A 26,365-nucleotide genomic window follows, 5' to 3' on the forward strand; every position below is an offset into this window, starting at 1 on the left:
TCATACTTAATCTGTACTTGCATATAAGTTGTCATACTGAAATTTCTCATGCTGCAGAAAGATCCAGCCTCCCTGTGGCTTCTGCTGAGAGCCTTCTTAAATGGAAAGATTTTATTACAAATTACTGAAACAAGAAAAGAAAGGAAAAGACATTACTTGATTGTAATCTAAATACTTAGGGTTTACCCTAAGTCTTCCTGCTTCTTTGGGAAACTAATGATCAAGAAGCCAGTACTTGCAGAACGAGAACTGTCTCCCTGCAACTAAGTACACTATAACAAGTGCTACACCAGTAACAAATATGGAATACAATAAGGTAAGAGGAAAGGGCAAATGCTGATATAACACAGCATTGTAGGCATGTCCTTATGGTGCCACTCTGCTACTGAAACATCCTGTTTATGATTTGAAAGTGATTCTTAAGCAAGCTGTGGTAGAGATCATCTACAGTTATCTCAGCTAACTTTAGGACCTCAGCATGTGTTGGTTTCCTCACAAGTCCTTTTAGATCAGCATTCAGCTTTCTTATGTTCAAGACAGGTTAATTTCTTCTATATTTGAAGTCAGTTGCTGGGAGCAAAAGAAAGAAATGTATGACAGTTTTGTATAAAATCTGATAGCACATCCTTGACTTTGAAGTGTTTAATACCCACAAATACAAGTTGTAATACCCACAAATGCAAACATGAAATGGAAATACAGGGAAGAAAGTCTAAGGGGAGGAAGATACACTGACAAAAACAAGAACACACCTTCAAACTGCTGACACCAGGGAAAACCTGCATTCAGAAATTGAAAGCAGAAGATCGACTGTCATACAGAAGTTACATAGCCACAATGGGATGTCAAGAAATTTGATACTGCCTGAAGGTCAGCATTGGTAAAACTGGTATTTTGGTCTCTTGCTCACTGGTGAAATTAGGGCTCTCAAACAAGTATAAATCTTTGAACTGGAGTCACAATTCTTGATAAGTGCAATCTGAAACTGAGTTCTTTTCCACTCAATGACCCTAGGTTTTCTCTCTGCAGAAATATGTGGGCCTTATAACTACTGCACCAATTTATTAAAATACTAGACACATAGCTGGGGTATGGCATGGTGGTAGAAGAGGTGGGAGAAGACCACTACAGAAACAACTCACCAGTGCTATTATCTACAAGATCACAGAGGAATATGTAGTACCTCCTATCTGCAGCAGTCACAGCTGGTAGGAGAGCTCTGTTTAGTCAAAAGGTAGTTACCCCTCTGAGATTACTATAATTAATTCTTGCCCAGAAAGAGTAATTTCCCTTAACTATACTCTTTGCAAAAAGAGCTCTCTCGTTTTTCCTTTCACATTCACTGTAACTACACTATTTAAACAAGAAACGGAAAAGGGAACAAATGAACACTGAACCCCTCTGAGGAAGAACACTTTTATGAAATTTAAAACTGCATATTAAAGCCTTTAGGTTTTGTACAGGACTTGTGATATGTAAATCTAGCAGCACCACTGCTAAAGCCAGCTTTCTCACTTAAGACAAGTCCTGCTTCACCTCTTAAGAAAAACTGCTATAGGAGAATATACTGATCTAGGGGGTAGAGCAGACTAATTAAATGCATTACAGGTGACCTATCCCTCAACTGTAACCTTTGTGGTGATTTTTTTTTTTTTGAAACTGGAAGGATGTAACAGACAGAAAAGCATCAGTTATGATTTGAGAAGTTGTGTACTTGTGCCCGCCTCTGACACATAGTTCTTCCGAAGTATTAAAGTAATTTTGATGGCTTTACTGGCGCCAGGCTTATATCTTTCATTTGTAAGTAATTTTTACTCTATTTCAGATAACGGAGAGTGTTTTTGTGTCATGTAAGAACACCTGTTGTAGGAAAGATGGAGCTGAAACTATGTCACCCATGAGAGCCACCATCTATCAGAGATAAAAAAGAGAAAAGCTTCTCCAAAACAACACCGCAAGGGCAGACTAGAAAATGCCAAGTACATCTGGCAGCAAAATGCTTAATCCAAACCTGAAAAACAAAACACCCACACACAAGTAACTGTGCAGGGTATAGTACTCACAGTAAAATATGAAGCTTGAAGAACAGGAGTGAAGAGATAAATTAATATAGTTCTGTAGCAGAGAACAACTATGTGTCAAAGCACACCATGATCTTCCTACTTATCCACATCAAGCAAAGACGTGGCAGAATACAAGCATTGTCTACAGACATCAGAGGTACACACTAATGTATGAAAACAAAGTGGTAGAAGCACAAATGCAGTTACAATATGAATGTGCATGTTGGATAACGCTAAAAGAAAAAAAGTGAGACCCCAGAAGAATTGTATCAGGAACATCCATCAAAAACTTTCACTCATAAATGTCTAAGTTGCACTTCCAATAATTTTTCTTTCCAAAAGCTCTAACTTCCAATAACTTAAGACTGATCATTTTAACTGTGGCCATCTTGCCACATTATGTTTCTGTGCCTTACTTAATTTTGTTGGCTAAGTGTATAGAGCTGCTATACATAACCACCTTGTAGGAGTAAAAAGACTGTCTTCAATCACTGAAAGGGAAGTGCACATAAATGGAGGTCAATCTTTTAGTTTAGTGAGACTATACCAAAGAAAAATCAGAACTGTTGTGAAAATTTTTCTACTTCTGTACTTCCAATTCATAAAAAATAACAGCATCTAAAAAAAAACCTACCATAATATCACAGCAACAGTTACAAACACTATCTCAGAAATGTTTGCCCATTGCTAACTTTAACATTATCTGATTTTACATTACTGTGGATATATGTAAGACAGGTCTTTGAAATCACACCACCAAAGACATTAATTGCAAGGAAAAATATTTTCATTTTGATCATAATAGTTGACTATGTCATTTTCAAATTTTTAGTTCTCTAACACTTTAAATAAAATGCTTAGAGTTGCAGATACGGAAGCAAAACTTAGCATAGAATCAAAAAAGTGCATTAAGTTGTATCTATTTTGTTTGTACAAAAACCAGAAAGTGCTCTCTGTAACTCAGATGCAGAATTATGTACTAAAATATGTAGAGTAGAAATAGCTACTGTGAAAAAGTATTGTGGAAATCTACATTTAGTTAATATTTAATATACTTTGCATCCTTCTACCTCAATCTTACATTTCATAGACTACAGCATTTTTACTAATCTCAGTATCAAAAATTTAAAATACTCAACTCATTAAAAATTTTGTTTGGAAGCTTACCTAACTGCTTTAACACATTATTACAAAAAAAAAAAAAACATTCAGAACAATTTCCCAAGCAAATGAAGTGGTGCAAAGCCTGCCCATAAATACAAAATCCTTTAAACCCAAGGTTTCCCACCCACACATTGCAGGCTCTAGAATTTGTTATGACTAGAGAAGAGACAAAAAAACCCCAAACTAACTTGAAAAAACTCTACCCTTAATGCCCTCTTCTCCAGTTCAGGATCAGTTTCAAGACCTCAGTCACAAAGCTCTCAATACTGAATCTCTACTATAAGTGCAGATCTGAAATTTTGCGTACAATTACTCTACTTGGAATAAAATAAATCCAAATTAAGTAACAAAAATTTGCTTCAATGGGAGCTCGCCTTCAGCTCTATTTAGAGGAATTCCATATAAACAGGAAATAATTTAAAAAAACAATTTTAAAACCTCACTTGAAAAAACAACTGTAAAAACTTGGTTATATGGTTTCTTTTTCTTATGTAGAAAGGATGTATATTCTTATATAGAAAGGACATTCTTATAAGGAGAAGATACTAATACTTCACAAATATTTAAGCATTAAAAACACCATTACTGCCAATGGATTTGCTATATCCAAACAAAAAGTGTTGTAATTTTTTTAGGTTTTTTTTCTTGGTTGCAATATTGAACTTGCTTTCTTTGATTCCAAGCTTCTTCAAGAAATTCTCGGTTTATACAAACCAAATAACAATATGTGATGTCCTCAAAATAGTATCAGGAGCACTTACTCATCATACTTGATATGATAAATAGCTTCTTCATCAGTGTCCATACAGTCTGAATAAGATGTAGAAGGTGTACTGTCCAAATTATTTACATTTTCTCTAGAATGATCTTGATTTAAGTTTCCATTAGTCCTTTTGTAACCGTTACCACTCTTCCCTTGAGCTTTACCATTCTTATGTCCCTTTGTTGCTCGGGTAACATTTTCTATATGAGCTTCAAACCAGGCTCCAATGTTGATATCACGGGCATCCACCAATTCATTTATCTGAAAGGAAAATTCAATAATGAGTTTATGCTTATTCTATAAAATACCAATTAAGAAAAAAATAAATCAGACAACTTACTGCGCTGCTGCTTAACTTTTTATCAGTAAAACAATTAACTATAATAACTAGTTGCAAGTTCACGTAATATACAGTCATAACTACTTGCACTTCTAGTATTTTATTATTCTTCCTTCATTAAAATCTAGTATAAATATAATTTATATGTAATTTTAGAAAGCAGTGCTAACTTTTTTTCTCTTCAAATCTGAAATTTTGCTTGATCTCTTCCATTGTCCTTTCCTCTTGTTTCACCCACTGTTCTTAAAGGCTATGATAAGCACATACAGTATTAAAATACTAACTCAAAACCAAATGGTTTACAGAACTTCCTGAGCCTTCAACCTGGAATTAAGATTTAACTTTATACCCTTCTGTCCTGCAAGATTTTTTTAATCATTAAAGATTTAAGGATAGATAGGAAAAAATCTAAATTGGTTGCCACCAGAGTCAGCCAGAATGTTATGACTGTAAGAAATGGAATTCATCTCCAGAACTTCTCCCTTCTGTACTCACAGTATTACTACAGGTACTAAGCAACCAAACCATTTTACTATTCTAAATCTTGTTGTATTTATGTCTTCAGATAATATACAGATGTTTCTTTAATAAAACTGAGAATGCTGAAAGAAAATATTTAAAAACCACTCCAACAGTATACCAACTATAAAAAAATTATTACAACAGAATTACTGCAGATTAAAAATCTTTAATTATCAATATGAGACATATGTGTATTATGTATATGCATATCTGCATATGGTTTAAGCTACAGTCTTTATCAGGTACCAACATTGTGCCAGATAGATACATACTCTCACACACTCTAAAGGCTAATTTCTAAGATATTAATAATCTTGTATTTTCACAGGAGAAAAACTCCGCAAGTTTCAGTATTTAGAGTGAAGCAATCCTTCAGTATTTGAAAGCACAACTGACCGCGGTTTGAGCTTTCCCATTAAAGGAATACTTCCTGATTTACTCTTGCCATTCCTCTTCTTCAGATAACTTCCCAAACCTAATGTTTTGTTCTTCAGCATATGTAAAATACCAATGTGTATTTTTGTTTTTACTTTTTTAGAATCTACAGTACTCAAAGTACAGCTTATTACGAGGATGACAATTTTAGCCACATGATAAACAAATCAGAGAAGGACAGCCTTATTTTAAATCTATCAATCTATTTTAAATATACACAGTGAATTCTGACACTTGTAAAAGGAACCTTCATGAAGGCATACCTATGTAATCTTACATGTTTGAATTAGTTGCAGCTCTGAGTGGTGCTTTACTTCCTCTTCTCCAAAACAGAGCTGAATGAGATACACACTATTAAGGATTCCCCATCTGCTGCTACTTCATGCAACCAGTTATACAAGTGCCAAAGAAGCCATGTTAGTCAAGTTAAAATCCATCATATCCAGATCCAGAACAACAAGAAATGGAAAAATAATAATAAAACAATACATCGATGTAAACTCCTTTAATCATTCCTTTATAATACATGCATATGTAATTAGATATGAATAATTACACAACATACTTCCTACACTTGCAAAGAGTAGGAGCAAATAATTACTACCACAGACTTCTGAGGAGCAAAATGCAATTATTTTGTGTGAGTAGTTTGGTTTAAGAATTGTTTTATTAGCAGCTATTTGTGAACAGTATTAAACAAACACCAATTTTAATTACAGATTCAATTTGTGTGGTTTTTATTCCAAGCTAGTGTTCTTGGCTAAAATGTTTTTACTGCAGTCAGTGTTTTTTGAAAGAAAAACTGACCATGTGAGAATCAGAAAATGAAACACACACATGCTTCTAAAAGAGCTTTGTTTTTTCTAAATCATTCCTGCATGCCCAAGTCACTGTTACTGTAACTGCTCTCTTGCAGCTCATCCTGTTATTCCTCTTTTTGGCCATTTCTTAACCAAGGTAGTGTTGTTCACTCATGTCAAGTCCACCTTGGGATAGTCTCCCTGTTCTTAGACCAGATACCACTAACAATTCTTAGCAACAAGGAACAAGAGTTGCACATAAATCCATCCACTACTGCTCCTCAGAGCCCACAGAACTGCATGAGATGTCAAGTACAACTGGGCTATAAAACAAGCTAAAAGATTCTGATTTATATAATATGCAATGACCACACAGAGAAACTCTGTTTAAATCACTATTTTAACCATCTAACAATAATTTATTATTAACTTTTATTTCCAATACCAACTCTACCATTATTTTTAATAGTTTTTTGAATTGCAGGTTCCATATCAACTAACTTTCCTTCTGGTAGCTGAAATCAGAAAGAGATAGCAGAGCACAGAGGTTTGGACTATCCACAGCATGGAGTAAGTAACAGGTATTTTGTTGAGTCTAGCTCTGGATGAAGATCCAACGAGACACAGGGCTTTGCTCAGAGTAAGTTATAACAAAACATTTATTCGAGTAAGTAAACTACTCATTATTGTTTGACAATGAAATGCAAAAATCACTAAACATATCCACCTATTTAGCTACCTAATGTACCTTAGTTTATTAGGCTCTAGGCCTTTTCTACTTGTATTAAATAAGTTTGCAACCTTTGAACTACAATACCGGGTAAAAATACATGCTTCAAAGTTTTCAAATACTGTAATTAAAAATCCTTTGTATCCATTCATACGATTATCTATAAATAGCTAACAGTGAAATGACTCTATCTTTAATTTTCTCTTAGATATATTGCAAACACATTGTTGACTGAAAAAATAATCACACAAGTAATGAAGGAGAAAGTGTTAGCTCTCTGGAATGAGACATCACAAAAATTTCAGCTGACTTGACAAAATAGGTTTCCTTGAGTATGCTTGCTGATATCACCATTCTCTGTAATATTTTTTTATTTAATCCTGAATAAAGCAGCTAAGAGACTACTTGATACTTAATATATTGAAATGTACCATTCTTGAAAAAGAAACATCTTAGTACTCTTTTCCTCAGATCAGTCTATCTGCTCTGTTCTCCTATCTCCCCATCATTCTCCCCATCCTTTCTCATATTACCTTTTACACTCCTTGAATAATTGTAAAGTTTAAGAACTGAAGAACTGGAGCTCTTCCCATTGTAATAAATGAATATAAAAGAAAAAGGAAGCACACAAGCTTGAGTCTCCATATTTAAGCTACTGATTTTGTGACTCTAACTGAAATTACCTTGTATACGTGTGGCAGCCTCTGTTGCTTTAAGGCTACAGAAATTTGACAGAGAATGAACCCCCTGGTGTTCCAGCTGGACTTCAGAGATCAGAGGGCTGGGTGCCAGTGGGCTTGACTTCTGATTAATTCAGCACTAAGTCTAGTTGTGTTCAGTAACATCCACAATCCAGATTCACCAATAGTGCAGTTCATTGAAGCAACAGGAGGTGGGTTCAGGATTGCCAGTGAGCAGTGCACTAACCACAGCGTTAATATGTGTCATCACAGAAGGTAATAGTAACAGAGATCTGTTAGCACTATAAACACACATTATATATAAACTCATACATGTTAATAAATACTCATATATACTAATAAATGTTTATATATATACATATATATAAAATACATATTCAGCTACAATAATAAATATTCCCAAACATTAATAAATATTCATATGTGTGTGAATGAATATTTCTGGGAGGTACCAAACCCACTTAAATGTGCCCCTTCAGGGAAGGAGGAGAGACACTATCAGCCTATACCAAGCAAGCAGAGGTGTTTTCCCCCTCTGCCTTTTTTCCCAAAAATACCCCTTCTATATTATAATTTTTGGTCCTACACAAGAGGAACAATTTTATGTTACAAGTGGGGTTGTGGTGACTGTGGTCTTAGACAGACATGTTCTTTTTTCATCTGCATTCCTAGGTGTGTGAAAATTACTATGCAAATTGGACTTAATAAAGATCTTAATAACTTTTGGTCAGAATTTACAGTTGATACAAAAGGTAAAATAGACACTACTCCATCTGCTGAGGTGGCAGTAAAGGCTCTCTGACCTCTCTGCCTGATAGTCTTTGTGCACATCCTTATCTCCATAAAGAAAATAGACTTTTAGCAAGGCTTGTCATACATGGTGAAGGAGGAGAGGTAAATGGCTGGTGCAGGTGTTCCTCTGTAACCCATTGAAACAGCACAGTGCCATGTGCCTTCTGCTTCACTCCAGACATCATTTGCACCTTGCTTGAGCCAGGTGCAAGGTCAGCCAGAGAGTGGCCCAGCTCATGGTTATCCCAGCCAGATTTGTTAATTCTTCAAAGACTTAAAGCAACATTTAAGGCAAGCTGCATTTATGGCAACCTCAACCTACTTTTTCTTCTCTGTAATCGTGGATATTTTCCAGCAAAATAATTACTGTTATGGCTATGTCTTATCTAAGAGAAACACCCAAAGAGGAGGTGAAATGCTATCATTCCCTACAGATAGATACATATAGATATATTCATATAGACACGTTCTACTAAATATTCAATAAGCTAGCAATCTGAAAACTGCCCCTTTTCTGTTTAAATTAAACTTTTGGTACTCTTATGACAAGTCTGAAAAATTCAACAAGGTACAAAGCTAAATGAATACCAGGTATGCAATTCCTAAAAAAGCTACATTAAAAAGGTATCACTACATAACATATATTTATTATACTTAAAGAAATTGTGTATTTCCACAATTTGTCTAGTTCTAATATAGCACTGAAATATTAGTACTAAAAAAATTATTTGAAAAGCTTGAAGAAAAAAAGAAGTGTAAAAGCTACATTTTAACACATTTTTATTAGCTTCTTTTGTCCACAAGAAAGTATTTGTTTCACAGCTACTCTTTTCAAGAATCTGTTTTGAAGAACACAGTGTGTCAGAGTTTGAGAACTCTCCTGAAAGTGACATTGGTCTAAAGGATGCTCATGACTCTCCAAGAGTCAGTTTCAATTATGTGAATTTCATTTAAGCCAAATCGGGGAATTAAATCATATAAGAAAGCAATGAGGATACACTCTTTGAAACAATAAAACAATACTTTTCTAAAAATAAAATTAAATCCACAGGAGTGAAGTTTGTACATACCTTGTACAATCCAATGCCTGGATCAATGAGAAACGAGCGAGATGATGTAGATGGCTGACTGGGTGATCCACTGTTTGTTTTTTTGACTTTGTTCTTGCAGTTGGAAACAGCACAGGGATTGACTTCTCCATCCTGATCTGTCAGCGATGCAGTGGTAGGAGCTTCAGAATCAGAACGTATCAAAAGCTGAACTATGTCATTTAGTCCAACATTGTAGTCAAATAAAGTGTGTCCATCTTCAAGCTGTCAAAAGAAATGTGTACTTGTAAAACTCTACCTTAAGGTACCTAAGTAGTTTTTAAATCTTCTTTTTATAGACAATAATTGTGCAGACCAGAAGAGGGAAGCCATATTTTACCGATAAATAAAAACCTATGTCTTGAGTATATGAAAACAGAAACTCCTCAAGCTAACTGCAACCATAATTTCATTGATTAAAAATCACTGGAAGGCTTAAAACTAGCAACAGACATCTCTACAGACTGATGTCACCTACCTACAATTAAGCTAAGAAATACTAAAAAATGACAAGTTGTGCACTAGGAAACACAAGAAGCAGTACTGCGGCTTTGCTCAGTTAAATACCCTTAATGACCTAGAGCATCTTTGAAGCAAAGGTTTGATTCATCTGAAAGTATAATGCATTGCTTTGAAATAGCAAAATTAGTATAAGCTACACTTCACACTGCAGTGGGAGAAAAGCATGCATGACTGAAAAACATGTATGACTAAAAAGCTGATATCTTTCCAACTATTCTAGCAACAAATAAGTTATCTACCCCTTTTCTCAAGAACAGGTGTTATTTTCAACATTAATTGATGTTTCATAATTTTTTTCAAACAGAACAGCTTTCATTATCTTGTGAGCAGTATCTATACAACAAGAAAAAGCGGGGAGGAAGGAGCAGAGAAGAAAAAAAAGGAGCACCTCTCCAGTTTCTAGCAATAGTTTTCTCCAACATTCAAACAATCTCAGGATAGACAAAACTGGAATCCACATTTCTTTCTCCATCCCCTCTGCTTTTTCAAAATAACTCTAAATGGCAGAGGACTGTTATGAACAGAAGCTGACACTCAGTCAATGAACCAGTTCTTCTTCCATGAACTTAAAATCTTGCAAAAAAATTAACTCTCCTTACTGCTGATAACTACTGTACCTACAGCTGGGACCTGTAAACAGGAGTATTCATATTATGAGTTGAAGCTGACACAGCTGTCTAATCAACAGCTACAGGAAAGAATCTTACTTAGCCACCCATTTTCAAACCAGTTCAACACACAGCACACAAAACCATACTGAAGATTTTCATCCTGTAACTATCAAAGAAATGCAAGTCTTAAAGCAAAAATCTCCAGTAGCTATGATTATCCAGGTGACTACCAATACCACCTCATATGCCTGGGCCTTCTTCATACTTAGAAGTAAGGTGATTAAGTAACCTTTTCCATCCCACCACGTCATAACTTCCCAAACTTTTGACAACTCTTTCACAAAGGGCATAGAAGTGTTCTTGCAGTCCTACTATAATCCAGCATTTGTGGGCTTTTCACACCACAAGCATTTTCACTGTTAATAAGTTTAAAGCATTATTCTTATACTCAAAGTACAAATAAACCCAAACCAAAGAAAAATAATGATACTGCAAAAACACATTGGAGAGGATATCCACATTGCTACTGCTTCTGATTACTACTCCAGGCCACATTTAAGATTAAGCTCCTCCCAAGTGATTTTTTTGGTTGCAAAATGGTTTAAAAGCTCATCAGTATATCTGCAAAAGAGATCAATTCTGAAATAATGAATAAATTAGCTGTCATAGGAGACACATAATTTCTCCATTTTTCTGTTCCAACTGGACTGTACAGGCTGTGGCAGAAATTACAATGTAGTTCCTAGAATCCTGTGGTATAATGAAATCTTCTGAAAGTTAATGTACTGGAGAAAAAAATTATAACTTTGCTCCTGGTAGACCAAAAGTATGTAAGCAACATGCAGATGAGAGCTTTGCTCTCCTGCCTTTGTTCCTACTCTCTCAGGACAGGTCCTGTGCAAGCTGACAGAAAATATTTTGAGGTACTGCAGTTTAAAATTTAAAGTTAATTCAGTAAAGATGTAAATCTGAAAACTCTGAATTATCTACAGTAGCTAGGTAAATGTCTTGTGTCTAGTCTTCATAATCTATTCTTCCATTATGACTGCAGATTAAGTTATATAATGCACAAGTCCCTCCCTATTAGCATGGAAGGTAAAAAAAAACCAACTTTAAAAAAAATGAGGGGAAAAAAAGGAATCTGTCCAGGAATAGTTATATTTAACATACACAGAAACAAAGACATAACAAGGCTAAGCCTTGAGTAACAAGCTGCCTTCCCTAACAACATGCACACATATACACACACACACCACCAAGCCTAGACTACCTATTCCTGCACAACAGTAAGATAAGTCTCCTCTTCATAGGCATTCAAAACCCACATGGACTTGTTCCTACTGACCTGTTTGAAGTTGCCCTGCCTTGGTGGGTGTGGGTTGGACTAGATGACATCCAGAGGTCCCTTCCAACCCTAAATATTCTGTCATTTGGTCAAGACAGCTTTGATGAATATGAACTAAATGGTCAGCCAAATAAACTGATGAATGCAAAGTCATCTTATTTACAGAATAAATGTAAAAAAATTCGACTATTAAGTGGTTGAGAAAGTGGTTGGATGGTGGCATCCAGAGGGTAGTAGTCAATGCCTCAAAGTCCAAATCTTATTAATATTCCTTAATGATGCAGGCCATGGAATTGAGTGCACTCTCAGCAAGTTTGCAGATGACACCAAGCTGAGTGGTGTTGTTAACACACCTGAAGGATGGGATGTCCAGAGGGACCTGGACAGGCTGGAGAAGTGGGTCCATGGGAATCTCATGAGGTTTAATAAGATCAAGTGTAAGGTGCTGCACCTGGTCAGAGCAATTCCCCAATACCACAGGCTGGGGATGAACAGGTCAGAGCAGCCCTGCTGAGAAGGACTTGGGGGTGCTGGTGGGTGGGAGGCTGGACCTGACCCAGCCATGGGCACTCACAGCCTGGAAAGCCAAACGTGTCCTGGGCTGCATCCAGAGCAGTGTGGGCAGCAGGGCCAGGGAGGGGATTCTGCCCCTCTGCTCTGCTCTGCTGAGACCCCACCTGCAGTGCTGCATCAGCTCTGGGGTCCCAGCACAGGAAGAACATGGACCTGTTGGAGTGAGTCCAGAGGAGGCCAAAAGCATGATTGGCAGGACGGAGATGGAGCATCTCTCCTACAAGGAAATTGAAATTTTTCAGCCTGCAGAAGAGAAGGCTTAAGGGCCACCTAATGCAAACTTCCAGTTCCCAAAGGGAGCCTACAAGATGGCGAGGAATCTTTAATAAAGGCATGTAGTAACAGAAAAAGAGGCAATGGCTTCAAACCTGAAAGAGAACTGGTTCAGATTAGATATTAGGAAGAAATTCTTTACAGAGGGTGGTGAGACACTGAAACAGGTTGCCTGGAGAAGCTGTGGATGCCCCATTCCTGGAAGTGTTCAAGGAGAGACTGGATGGGGGCTCTAAGCAGTCTGGTCAGTGAAAGGTGCCCCTGCCCATGGCTGGGTATTTGGAACAAGATGATCTTTACAGTCTGTTCAAACCCAAACCATTCTATGATTCTATGATCTGCCGAAGTGATTGTGGCTTGTTTTTTCCCCTCTGTTTTTAACACTTATACTCTCTGCAGGAATATTTTATGACACCAGATTATTCTATGACTAACGAGGTCACACTTAAGTCTCAAAGCACAGTAACAGACGTAAGATTACTATAAGCATACTTCACATGTCTCCTAATGTGATAGGGAAAGAGCTCCTGTATGAACAAGAAGTATGTTCCTGAGTATGAGCAACTGAATAAATTTAGACCAAGTCAATACACTGCAACAGTGTCTGCTTCTAGAATCAAAGTAGAATACCACAGAAACTCAACCAGCTTTTTGACTTGCAAGAATCAATCAGCTGCTTTTTGACTTGCAAGAACTGATATGTGAATCTGCAAGTATACCTGTGCCTACCTATTACTTCATCACTGACAACTGAATTCCTTGGAGTAACAAAGTTGGAAAACAGTGTTTATAGAAATCCATTTCACACAGGAGAGCAGATGGTTTTTCTGATGGTTTTATGATGGTTTTTCTTGAATTACAATAGACAATTTTATCTCATTCTGCTGCATAAAGACACTAAAAAGATTCCCTAAAAACATGTTTGCCTAGACAGCACATTAAAAGAAAATAAACAAACATTACATGTTAAAGACACATTTAAGGTCACTTGTCAATCACAAGCTTATATATGCAAATGAGAAACAAAAGTAATCACACAAGTATCAGATAATTAATCTCCTTAAACTCAGCTATTATTTGTTAATGGGTGATTATATATGTCCTAGAACAAAAGTAACTGAACAGGCGATTTCATTTATGAAATTTTACTAGCTCTTCTAATCCTACTGCCGTAAGAAAAAGATGCATTTTTTTCCTTAGCAATAGATTTCACTTTCAGTTTCAATTCCTCTTAAAGACTGGCATGCTTCAAAAGCCTTTAAGGCTTCATTAACATGAATAAAAGGACACTAAAGAGCAACTAGCTTTACTGTATCTAACACTCTCACTATTCTAAATACATGTAAGTTGATAAACAGTTACATCTTCCAAATGTATTTTCATCATCATGCATTACAGACACTATCAATTTCAAAACAGTCCTAGAGAAGGTTTTTATAAATACTTAAAGGTAACACAGCACTATGCTTACACTGCTACACAAGAGCAGCCACAGAAATGCAATACTGGAATTGATACCTACCTACTATTACTGTTAGAAGAACTGTCCTGAAACATCAACCCACAAATTATGTTAAAAGCACGTAGAAGCTGCACTTACATGAACATGAATAATCATGCAGAGTGTGATATGATACTGCATTACTTGGGTAAAAAAAATTGCCTGACAAACAATTTACCAATTACTATCACACTAACTACAAGTCCCAGCAAAAGGACAATTCATTATGGCTTCTACAGCAGGTACAGAGACCTCCACATAGTAATTCTTACATCTTAATGTGTGATCCAGGAGCCAGGTGACCTTAATACAGACATTCTCCTTGACAATCAAGATCTTTAATCACTTATGAAAGTGTGCCTTTAAGCATCTTCTGAGGTTTTCTTTTCCAAGAAAGGCACCTGTATCTAGCAATACAGATGAAATAAACTATAATGAATGCAGATGAGTGCTTTAATTAACAAAGTAGAATGAAAAATTAAGTGACATCAATCTTATTCTGCACAGGCATTACATGCACCTGGCAAATTTAACAGGAAATGTCTAAGAGTAAAGATCTTCAAGCTCAAGTTCAGTAAAAAAACTTGGTTAGGAGTTTGCTAGAAGTTATCCGGGGGGTATTAGTCTGAAAAATCAAGAATCTGTAACTTACAGTTGGGTATATATTGGAAGCAAGCAAAGTGGACTTCCAGAACTTCATATATTTTCCATCTGAAGATTGATGTACAAACCTAACTTTTGCTGCCTGAAGTAGGGTGTTGGAATTAAATTCCACAGAAACATTCAAACATACCTCTAACCAGCACCTAGTAACAGAAAACTCAAAATCAGCTTTTCAGCATGTAACAGTGAATTTTGGGCACTGGGATCGGCTCAGGACAAAAACAATTCAATAACCTTTACTACCCAACACTGGACCCTTAGTTTATGGACTTCAGCCATTCTCAGAGTGTGCTCAGTTTGCTTACATTTTCAAAGCTGAAAGAGAACGTGATCAGTATTTTTAATTTCACATGGAAAAACTGTACCTCCACCTGGATTCTAGTCAAAAGAATGCTTAAGGACTCTGGTATCTTTAAATACATGGATTAACCACATTCAGAGTAGTAGGCACATGGTCAGGTTTTTACAGTAACTGTGTAGTGACACTGTTTCACAGGGAAGTACAGTTGTCTCAGTACAACAGAGACAAAAGCAAAATAAAGGGGCAATCTAGTAGCCAACCGCCTAAGAAAGTTACTGTCTTTGCAGATTTAATATAGGCTCACTTAAGTGTATGAAACTCCAAGAGATGCACCTCCTCCTCAAGCAACTGTAGTTTTAACAATATTTATTACAGGTTCTATACAGTCTGCTCTGTCAAAAAATATTTTGTCTGGTGATCATTCTACTAAAACATCCCACATTCTTCTGTCACATGGGGCAGTTTTGATGCCATCAGTGAAGTGTTTTAGACATGTATCAGTAACTGTTGAATGCCCAAGGTATTTCCAGCCCTGAACAATGTAACTCCTCAAACAATCCATTATATCAAGAGGATAAGAAGGCAAACATCTTTAAGCAGAGACTGCACATCTACAATGTTTACAGGCTCCTTCTCACATGTCTACAGCAGACCAGTTCTGAAGCGTAGGCCTGGGCTTCAATATACTTTCTCCACATTTAACTGAGGTTTTTACATACTCTGCAAGACATAAACACATTCTGTTCATACTGGTTTTACTCTGGTACTCCTGCAAGTTTTCTCCTAACTCTCCCCTCCTTATTTTTAGCAGAGATCCTAATACAAACCAAATAGCTACACCTACTAATCTTACACAGAATCTAACTACAATACAGATTTACTTTTCTAAATAGGAAATAACTTCAATTGTGTTTGAAAAGATGTATCAAAGAAACCATGGGTCACCCTCAGAAATAAAAAAAAAGAAATCCCAGGTTAGACTTACTAGTACTTTTGTCTTGATTTGGATTTCATAGCTTGCTGTTAAAAAATAAATGCAAATGACAGACAATTCCCTCGTTTCAAGAAGGAGAATTTACTCGTCAATTAAAAATATTTAAAAAAAAATAAAATCATTGCTGTGCAAAGAGAAACACATGAGTAGGTGAATTACCTGAAAAACCAAGTTCTCTGACAGGTTCTAGATCCGTATTTCTCCAAAACAGAATACAGACAGACCACAACATTTCATAACACAGTAACCTAAGGAGTTATTAGTGTCTGGAGAATATGATCCAAATTAGACTCAGCTCTGTCAAGTTTTTGCCACAAGACTCACATTTCAAAGCAGCCTACACGAACGTTTGAAGATGTGATGCCATCAAAAATCCCAACAAGGTCACACAAACTAGCCTTTCTATCAGAGAATATGCTCTCTTTTAACTGCATATGTGTGTTACACAACAGCTAAGGACCTGTCCTGGACACAAGGAATAAGGCAGTCATAACACTGGATAGTGCCAAATTACTTACAAATTAGCCATATATTAAGTAGGTATCATAGTCTCAGAGAGATTCCCACAGTCTCAACAGAAAGTATACAGCAAAAATAATTCCTAGGTAAGAAGAATATGGAAGCTTTCATAATGTAAAAAAGGCTTTTCTACAAATGCAGTTTCAACCAAAGAGTTTGATCGTACCACAGTGTAAATATGCTGTGTTTGTTCAACTCTCCCCACAAAGAGGAAGTTTGGCATGCTATAATAAGCTACACAACATAGAAACAAATTACAGAATCTTGTTGCTGATACAGTCTGCAATTACACATCAATCTTGGTATAAACATAATGATAAATGTACATTAGTCATCTTCATACTCAATTAACAAGACTAGCTTTCTCTGAGAAGACATTGACACTTTTCCTGAAGCTCTGTATCTAAAATTAAGATAAAAAGCCTGCATTCTCCAATAAACAAGAGGGTTTTACACCTTTTCTACAAAACTATTTGCAGAGTGTAGAGGTGGTACCAACATATTTTACCTTTTGGTCTGAAATAAATACAATTCAAAATAGATACCAGTGCAAAAGATTAGTACCAAAACAAAACCAGCGAAAGTCAAGAGCTGCAAGGCTTCTTTATAAGAAAATCACAGTGAAGGTATCTACTTTCAGCCTCAACTAATGACTTCAGGGAGTTCAAGCCTGCACCTCTTCCAAGTTAAACTTTTTAAAAAGCAGTTTATGGTTTGAAAATTATTTATTCCTTTGTTATCAAGATACAGAAAAAAAGTTAATTTAGATATGGTAGTTTCTTCTTGAATAAAACTCTAAGTCCCATTAAAGGAACATTTGCTCATTAACGTCTAGCTGAAAGTTAGAGCAGCAAGGTTTCTCTTCTTTTGCCATTCTAAGGAGCTTTCTAATTAAGTAAATAGAAGTTCATGGTGTCTTCTGGATGCTCTTTGATGTTATTTGATACTGTTATTAATTTTTTTTTAAAAAAGCAAGCACGTCAAAATATATAGCTGCATAAAGATCCTCAGCAGCATGGAAAGAATCATCCATCCCTGCGCTGATTAGATGAGAAGGGTCAAGTACCTCCTGTATGATGGTAGGGGTTTCTATAGCAAAGGCAACTGAAGTTCAGCAACAGTGGTGCCAGCGAGAGCAAATGACTATCTGCAGCTTGTGAGGACACCTGTAATGAAGAACTGGTTATTATCTCAAGCTTCCATAATCAACAACAAAAATCTAAAAATCACACAAAAAAAAATCCAATAACCATAATTTTACAGTTAAATCATTAAGAGCAGAGATTTAATTAATAGCTTTTAAAGAATAGAATTCTCTCATAACTATCTGTATTATTGATATCAACATTTGATTACATATTATCATGGAAAATTGTCATAATCTAGTTGTCAGTGCAGACCTTGCATTCTGCATCTAAGGGTTTCTGGAGTTCTTTATAATATAAAAAATATTCCTTTTCTAAGAGCTTCCAGATTAATTTTAAAAAGTACATGTACTAAACTATCCTAAATAAATTACATGAATGTGTGACTCAAGTGTGCAATGTGACTCTTGGGGATGTCCTGTGCAGGACAAAGAGTTGGATTTGATGATACCTGTGGGTCCCTTCCAACTCAGCATATTCTGTGATTCTGGAAGTAAATATATGCCATAAAATACAGACCTAAAGATGGCTGTAATTTCTTAGAGTTTACATAATGCTCTTTCAGATTCCTAATACTTAAATAATACATACAAAACAGTATAAAGTATTCCGTTTTCACCTATGTTTCTTTGCTTTGCCTTCAGTTTGTTTAGGTGCTTTAAATAATAAAGACAATCAGATCCAAGAATTGTAAATTACATTAGTAGCTTTACAGTAACAATTTAACAAAAAGATGATTTCAGTAAACTTCTGCAATCGTATAATAAAGGCCTACCAAACCTACTATCAGGTAAGTTTTGAGTATACACCATGAATTCACTATGTTGGGAATTCTGGCATGCAGTCTGATCATATCTGACCTGAAGACTCCAGATGACTCTCCTCACACTACAGAGCTACTTGTTACCAGCTTCCTCAAAGAAAGGCAATTACTTCCCTTCTAAGGTTTCTTCAAACTGTTTCTCTAAAATTAAAAAACTTAACTGCTCCAGCTGAAGATTTCTCACCCCAGATTTCTGCCTGAAGCAGATGGGGTTTGGACAGCTTCAGCTGAAAATATTTACAATTTTCCAAGCAAAATAAAGCTGGGAAGAGTCTGTGCTAAGAAACTCAATTGTTCTATGAATAGGCTTAGCACTCCCATTCCTGAGGGAAAGACTTCACAAGTACTGCTTTTCTAGCTTTCAGGAATTTCCTAAGTCATAAGTATTAAGAAGGACTTAAACATACAGTATACAAATCTGAAGTTTGGAAGCTTGAACTCACATGAGATTCCACCACTATTCATGTGCCCACCCAGGTTACCCAGAAGCTAGAGGTCTCATGCCCTATCGCCAGATTTTTAACTGTGTGTTTTACTGAAGCTACTTTACCACAAGCATGTTCTCATGCAAAGCTAAAGTTCCTCCACTCCTCTTACCCCTCTATTGTTTCACTTAAATTTTACAGAAAACAAAACCCAAATACTTGGACATTACAGTGTGGGTCTGACAAACTAAATATTCAACTTGCACAGCTAAGTAACACAACGCATACTTCCACACTTTGTACACAAAAGCAGAGCTGAATTTCTTCTAGTGAAGTAGGCCTGATTTGCAGCAATTTTCACCTCAAGTAAATAAACAGCTTCAATATTCTCACCTCCCCCTGCTGACTTCAGTCTCCCATGAAACAGCTTAGGAGTGGTTTCCTCACCAACAAGATTAATGACTTCAAAAGTAATTTCAATCACTGACTCCTACGTATATTGGCAAAAAAGCCTTGAGACTCCAGTGTTTTTTTTTCCCTACTTTGGTGAGCACTATGGAAAAGATACTGAGATAATGGGGTTTTTTAACTGTAGTCATTTACAAATTTTCACTGTGTTCAAATTCCAACAGGGTGGGATGGGATGATGAGAGAAGCCAACAAAAGACATCAGTTCTTATCTTCCACAAACAGTAGATATTGCTGAAATACAAGACTGTGCATGTTTAGTTATATGCAAAACATAAGTAGGTATTAATACTCTTACAGTATTACAGAAAACCTCAAGCTCTCTGGTGTAAACTTCCATGTATTTTTACTGCTCTTATTTTTCCAGTATTGTAACTGAAAGAAACTAGAAATCCCACCATGATTGTAACTTGGCTCTACAGAAAATCTGCTCTGGTATGTCAAAATGCAAAGATATCTCCTTCACTTTCATGAATAAACTGAGAATTTCTATTCACAAGAACAACTTCACATGCTTTCCAATTAAGCAGAAAGAATATGCTACTGGAAATCAGACTGTCGTCTTGCTTTTTCTGAATTTCTCTAAGAATGAGTTTACTCAAAGTTAACACATAACACAGAAAAATATTAGATGTGAATAGTCTGTAGTGGGGCAAGGTTAAAATACATTTTATTCCAGCATAAGGAAATATTTGTGGCCCTGTAGGAAAATCCTTCCAGATAACAATCCATCATCTTCAAGAGGGAAAGCAAGAGACATCACTGCAGGTTTCTATGTTCAGTAGACTTCTCTGGCTAACTGCAAAGTTAAGAATAAAAAAAAAATTTGCCTGAAAGTTCCACCTCAAACTAGAACTTGCCTTGACTTCTGTGGCTAGTAAAGTCATTCAGCTCGGCAGAAATGTGGAGCACCATAGAGCACATGATGCCCTGTACATGTTATAGAGTAATATTATCTTGGTCAGTCTACAGTGTTGTATGTGAATGGTAGGTCCTTCTGGCAGTAAAAGATGCCAACCTATTCAACAAAGTAGTGCTATTCCTGGCATCGACAAGAAAAAAAAACCAACACAACAGTAACACAAAGTACTACATTAATGACAACACTAGGTTTCCTCCAGTAGTTCTAGGGTATTTTAACTCTTAAAAACAGACATGAGAAGTACTGACCACTTAAGTTCTTGGATTTATCTTTGAAGATCAGACAACAGCAAACTACAGTATAGCACATTAACTACATTAACTGGACACAGAGACTCTAAAAAACTGCAAAATTATGGCTCCAGCTCAAAATCTTAGTTGAAATTGTTCTCTACTGCAAGCTAAGAACATGATGCTGTTGAAATTCAGCCCATAAACAATGACTCACTTAGGTTTCTACCATTTTTAGGAGGGCATTACTTAGCCAGGCTTCCCATCACTTGCAAGATCCAAGGATTTCTAGAAGTTACCAGACAGACTACAGTAAGCAGCATTCAGTAGCAGAGTCATGGTTCTACTAGCAGAGTACAGATTTAACCATACTGAGCACTAACCAGATAAAACAAGAAAAGGATTTCACCGAGATAATATTTTTTACAACACATACAGTAATCTTCAGGAGGTTTTTAAGTTTTCACCTTAATATACTCCTTTCTGTTCATCTCACATTTAACTAAAGTGACCTTTTTTATTCTTAATATTAAAATAAATATTATTTTATTTTATCACAGCCCTAAGAGAATGAAATTATTTAGCTTAATGTTATCAACATCCAGTTTTACTTGTGCAAGAGCAACCTTTCTGATCTTTTTTCTTATGAGCACCATGGAAACAGAAAAGCAACCCATAATCAAGAAGGAAACTTCAGAATTAATCATGGTAATTTCAAAAAAAATAACGTTTATGGGGAGTGAACTATAAAAACCCAATTACCTAACTCTTCACTAACATGATCCCAACTGTGTCCTAAACTGGATATACTAAGAATCAAACTCACACATGCTGCTTATGTAGGCAACTTCAGCTATAATATTTCACTATCCCGTTTTCTCAAGCAAGACATCTTTTAACTAAAATGTTCACACTAATTGGTCTGGCCACTGTCAGATTACACAGGAAAGCACAATTCATTACAGGCTCATCTTCCCTGCTTATCAGATAAAGAATTTGAGCTAAAAACCTTGGGTTTGCCCCACATAAACATCTATACCCAAAGAAGTGTGCTAGCACAGAAAAAAGCTAAGCAGGATACACAACTCCAAGACTCATGTTCCTTGATTTGGCCCCTTCAGAAAAACACATATTTCTACATAATGTTCCTTAGAGACCAGCTCTCACAAGTGCTCACTGTCACTAATCTGTAGAACACAAAAATCTAGTCATTTGCTATTGGTTCAAAATCTAGGCTTAGCATCTAGCCATTAATGCTTACCTCCTGGTTAACAATTAAATTTCTATTTTTTTAAGTTTTCTCTACATGTTTGTAAAGATACACACTTTATCTCTCTTGAGGCAGCAATCTCACTGCTGTGCATTACTCAGGTGAACTCTTCAACACTCATCTGCTGTAAGAAGATGCATCTTCGGAGTCACTTTCCCTGCAATGTACCACATATTCGGTGCCTTCCACATCAGGTAATAGCTATGCTTCACTTTCACTGCCCGAGCACTGCGCACACCTCGTCGTTTACGCAACGCGGCTTCAAAGGTTACACCCATCAGCGAAGTTACAGCCTGAGGCGACCTATTCGGAACAAAATCTTTCCATCACCCCAGGGGAGGGGAGGTACCACCTCAGAACAATTCCAGCCAGTCACCCCTGACATAGCGGCTTCTCGTGGTGGGGATGAAGCGCCTCGCTGGACTACCAACAGTCGCCTTTATTCCGCCCGGGACACGCCGGGACTCACAAGTCGAGGACACCGTGGCATCAGAACTTCTGCCCGCGCCAGTAACCCCGCGCCGCCGCCTCTCCTGGCCCCGCCACGTGCGGACCCGGGGCGGCGTTTTCCCTGGAAACCGCTCGCGTCGGCTCGCTTCCCGCCCTATCCGGCCGGGATGCGGCAGGGCGGAGGAGAGCAGGGTAGCTCTCTTCTTCCCCCCGCATCCCTCCGGCTACTCTGTCACTTGGGCAGGATGAAGGCGGGAGCCGAGGGAGGAGCCTCTCGCCGCTCAGGTGGGAAAACAAACACACAAAGGGGTCTCACCAGGTGAGGGGTTTTACTCCCAGCGGTTTTTACTTCATCGGGGACAACGGGGGTCCTGGAGCATTCTGTCACGGCGGGCTCCCCGCTGCCCTCCCTTCCTCCCAGACCCAGGAGTAAACAAAAGCGGGAGCTCATAGAACAGCACATGGGTGGAGACGGGGACCCCTGAGCCGCACAAAGGGCCGGGCCCGGGATTAGGGGAGACCTCCGAGGGTCCGGCTGCATAGCGGAGTTCCCGACTCACCTGCTTGCCCCGGTAGAAGAGCCGCTGGCGGTCGGGGCTCACGCGGAAGGTCTCCTCGATCTTCTCCCGCAGGCACTCGATCTTGGTGAGACGGCTCAGGTCGTCGATGGTCTGGGTCTCCGTGCCGTCGATGGTGCGGACCTGGATCCACATGGTGCGCGCCCTCCCCCGCGCTCGGCCGGCCGCGGGCAAAGGATGGGAGACCCAGGCAGGGGGTGGGAACGGGGTCCGCTCCGCGGGTGAGCGCCCACGGCGCGGGAGGTGCCGGGGAGGGGTCCGGACGCTAGCCGGCTCTTTGTCTGGCCTGACGGGGCAGGAATTTCAAACCCCGCGGAGCGGGCGCGACCCTCCCGCCCGCAATCCGGGCCGCCCGTCCCGCTCGGCGGGGTGCGGGAGAAGGAAGGAGAGCCGAGCAGTTCCCACGGCGCTCCCCGATCCCGCCGAGGCAGGACAGATCGCGGCGGGTCCCCGCGGGCCGGCGGCGGGCCGGGCTACGGGGATGCGCCGGAAGCCATCGCCCGGCCCGGGCACTGTTTACCGGGGAGCGCTACCGCGCTCACATGGAGGTCACGGCGCCAACGCCGATCTCGCGAGAGCGCCCGGCCGCGGCCGTGCAGACAACACGCCGGAGCGGGGGCGGGGGGAGCGAGCCGGGCACGCGGCACTACCACGCCCCCTCCCGCCGCGCGCTGCGGCCGCCCGCCGGCCCCGCCCGCTCCGCCCCGCGCGCTGTGCCCGGCCGGCGCGCGGCCTGCAGGGGGAGGGGTTGGCGCGCGCCGGCGAAGCGGCCGTTGGCGTCTCCATGGCGGCACGCGCGGCAGCGAGGGCTGTGAGGGCCCTGTGCCCGGGGCTGGCGGGCCGGGCAGCCCCCGGCATCCATGGGCAACCGGGACCGGCGCTTCCTGGGACATAAAGATACATGTAACCTTGCATTGACAGAGCTACATGTAACCCTACTCCAAAGATACAGATTAATACTGGCGGTCGATGCAAAAAACGGGGGGATACTAGAGAAGGCAAGAAGAAGCTTCGTTTACGCCCCGAATCTGGTGTGCATTTGGCTCTCTGTATTTTTCTGCATTGGGTAATTCTGCAAATTGCAAATTCAGGCAAATCTGGAGTTACGTAGCTGTTGTGGGCTAGCACTGCTGGGCAGCTGGACGCCACACATTTCTTTGGTCACTCTGCCACAGGAAGGTGAAGAACAAAGAAAGAAGGTTGAAAGTGAGAAAATGGATATCTAAATAGCAAGAGTCTAATTAAAACTATTAAAATTTAGTTATAACCAAAAGCTGTGCACACAAAACAAAATGATGAAGTATTTCAGTACATAAAATTGACAGGCACGTGGAATTTATCCATTTCTACAAAACCAGAGCTTTGTCATGTTTAAAGGTTGCTTAAGAAGACAAGAACCTTAACTCCTAATACCCTGCTCTTTCTCCTTCTTAGCCCAGCTTTCATTGCTGAGTGTGACATGAAGCAGTCTGGGATGTCACCAGCCTTCCCCACTGGGTCCCTTCCTGGTGAACTCCTCCAGCCTACTCACTGGCAGTGTTGTCCCAAATACAGGTTCTTCTGTCTTTTGTGTAAGAAGCTGACCCATAGGAGATATTTGCTTATTTCATATTTGTGCAGAGGTGAACCCACAAAATCAGCTACAGTCAGGCTGAAAATTTATACTTTCATAAAGTATATGAAGCACAGAAGTACAATCATGCCTAATTTCTAATTACATGCCTATTTAATAGCCATTGAACTCAAAGAAAGGAAATTTAGGTTAGATATATAGAAGAAATCTTTTACTGTGGGGATGATGAGACAGAAATACAGGTTGCCCAGAGAAGTTGTGGATACTTCATCCCTGAAAGTGTTCAAAGTCAGTTTGGATGGGACATTGAGGAACCTGGGCTAGTGGAGGTACCCTTGCCCATCACAGTGAGACTGAAATGATATGGTTTTTAAAGTCCCTTCCAAACCAAACGATTTTTATGATTCTATGATCTTTTGACCATTCTATTTTAAATGTATTGCTCATGTTCAGTGTGTGAGGGACTTCAGCTAGAGGTGGGTAGCCTAAACTTTAGAGGTGTAGTTTTCATGCAATAATGAGCTAAGTTAATCTAAAGGACATGGGTTTAGCTGATTTTGCTAACTCAAGTAAAATTTATTATATACTGCCAGACAGTTTCCTACTTATCTGTTGTTCTCAGTTATTCACTCTGCAAAATCTTTTCCTTAAATCATTCATCATTCATGATTCTCCATTTGAGACCTAAGTTTCTCAATCTGAATTTGAGACCATTTGAGGCTCATTTGTTTTATCAAAAAACATCTCCTCTTGTTTTTTCTCAAGTTCCAAGGGTTTTCCCCACACCAGCAAGTCCCACTGTATCTTTTCTCTTGTAATTATGGTAGCACCCCTCTTACTGTTCTTTGCAATAATGAAATTTGAGAATCATTTAGCACTGATACTAGTCATCATCATTATTGGGTATGTTCTAGAAAGTACATTTTTACATGCTTCCATATTTATATGCATACACTTAAGACACAATAAACAATAAGTACCACTAGTAAACACAATTGTTTCAGCTATCCTTTATTTGGTAACCATGCTTTTTACCATATTACATGTGAGTCTCTTAAAGAGTGTAGTAACTCATTGCTGATGAGTTACTATGTATCTCCTTGGTCTAGACAGTTCCTTTTTAAATTCTTCACCAAAATTAGCTTTGATGGCGTAAATGCATGGGTTGCCTGTGACATTTGCCAAGATGTACAAATAAGCTCTGTGGTCACGTATCAAAAACTATCTGAAGGGTAGAGAGCCACATGTGCTTTTGCAGAGCTGACCTCTTCTTTTATATTACAGGGCACCAGGAAGCTGGTGAGGTTTTTACAGCTGTTCATGCAATTTACAAACCTTACACACCTCTCTGCTGGGAAAGATCCCTTCACTTTCATCCCTACTGCAGGGAAAGTTCCTTTAATTCTCAACTTGGACAGCTGGAGAGTTTGGCAGTGTTTTAGTTTAGGGCAAAATTTGGGAGAAGACTTCTGGAACGAGTTCTCAGAAAGCAAACCCTCTGCAGCCCCTCCCCCACCTGGTTCAGGAAAGATTTCTTTAGAGAGAAATGGAAAAAAAACTTGTTTATTTAACAAGTAAAACACTCCTTAATACAAAAACCAACATTAGATGACAAAACTCTTTTACGGTTTTGAAGAGATGACAAATTCAGAAAGTCTCTTCTGGGAGCGGTCGCTCAGCTATCAGTTTCTGGTGCTGAGGATGGCTGCTGCAGTTCACAAAAATGCAGACTCTTGGTGTTTCTTGATGTTTTTCAGGTTTAGGTCTAGAGCAGATTCCCT

General features: G+C 38.6%; 1 protein-coding gene and 1 long non-coding RNA gene across 3 annotated transcripts in view; one reads left to right on the forward strand and one right to left on the reverse strand.

Moving 5' to 3' along the window:
- Window positions 1–23,567, reverse strand: part of UHRF2 (ubiquitin like with PHD and ring finger domains 2) — an 82,967-nt gene extending 59,400 nt beyond the window's left edge. For both annotated transcript variants that reach the window (XM_053932874.1, XM_053932873.1), the window contains exons 1-3: window positions 22,994–23,567; window positions 9,381–9,623; window positions 3,989–4,251 (exon numbers count right to left, since the gene is read on the reverse strand). In XM_053932874.1, coding sequence (XP_053788849.1) covers window positions 3,989–4,251; window positions 9,381–9,623; window positions 22,994–23,146 — 659 coding nt within the window. In that variant the 5' untranslated portion in view covers window positions 23,147–23,567. The remainder of the gene's footprint in view (window positions 1–3,988; window positions 4,252–9,380; window positions 9,624–22,993) is intronic.
- Window positions 23,568–23,789: 222 nt separating this feature from the next.
- Window positions 23,790–24,702, forward strand: LOC128782508 (uncharacterized). Its single transcript, XR_008428816.1, has 2 exons — window positions 23,790–24,042; window positions 24,446–24,702. It is a non-coding gene; the product is annotated as an uncharacterized LOC128782508 (long non-coding RNA).
- The last annotated feature ends 1,663 nt before the right edge of the window (window positions 24,703–26,365 follow it).

The sequence above is a fragment of the Vidua chalybeata genome, chromosome Z (genome assembly GCF_026979565.1).
Source record: "Vidua chalybeata isolate OUT-0048 chromosome Z, bVidCha1 merged haplotype, whole genome shotgun sequence".
Classification (NCBI taxonomy): Eukaryota; Metazoa; Chordata; class Aves; order Passeriformes; family Viduidae; genus Vidua; species Vidua chalybeata.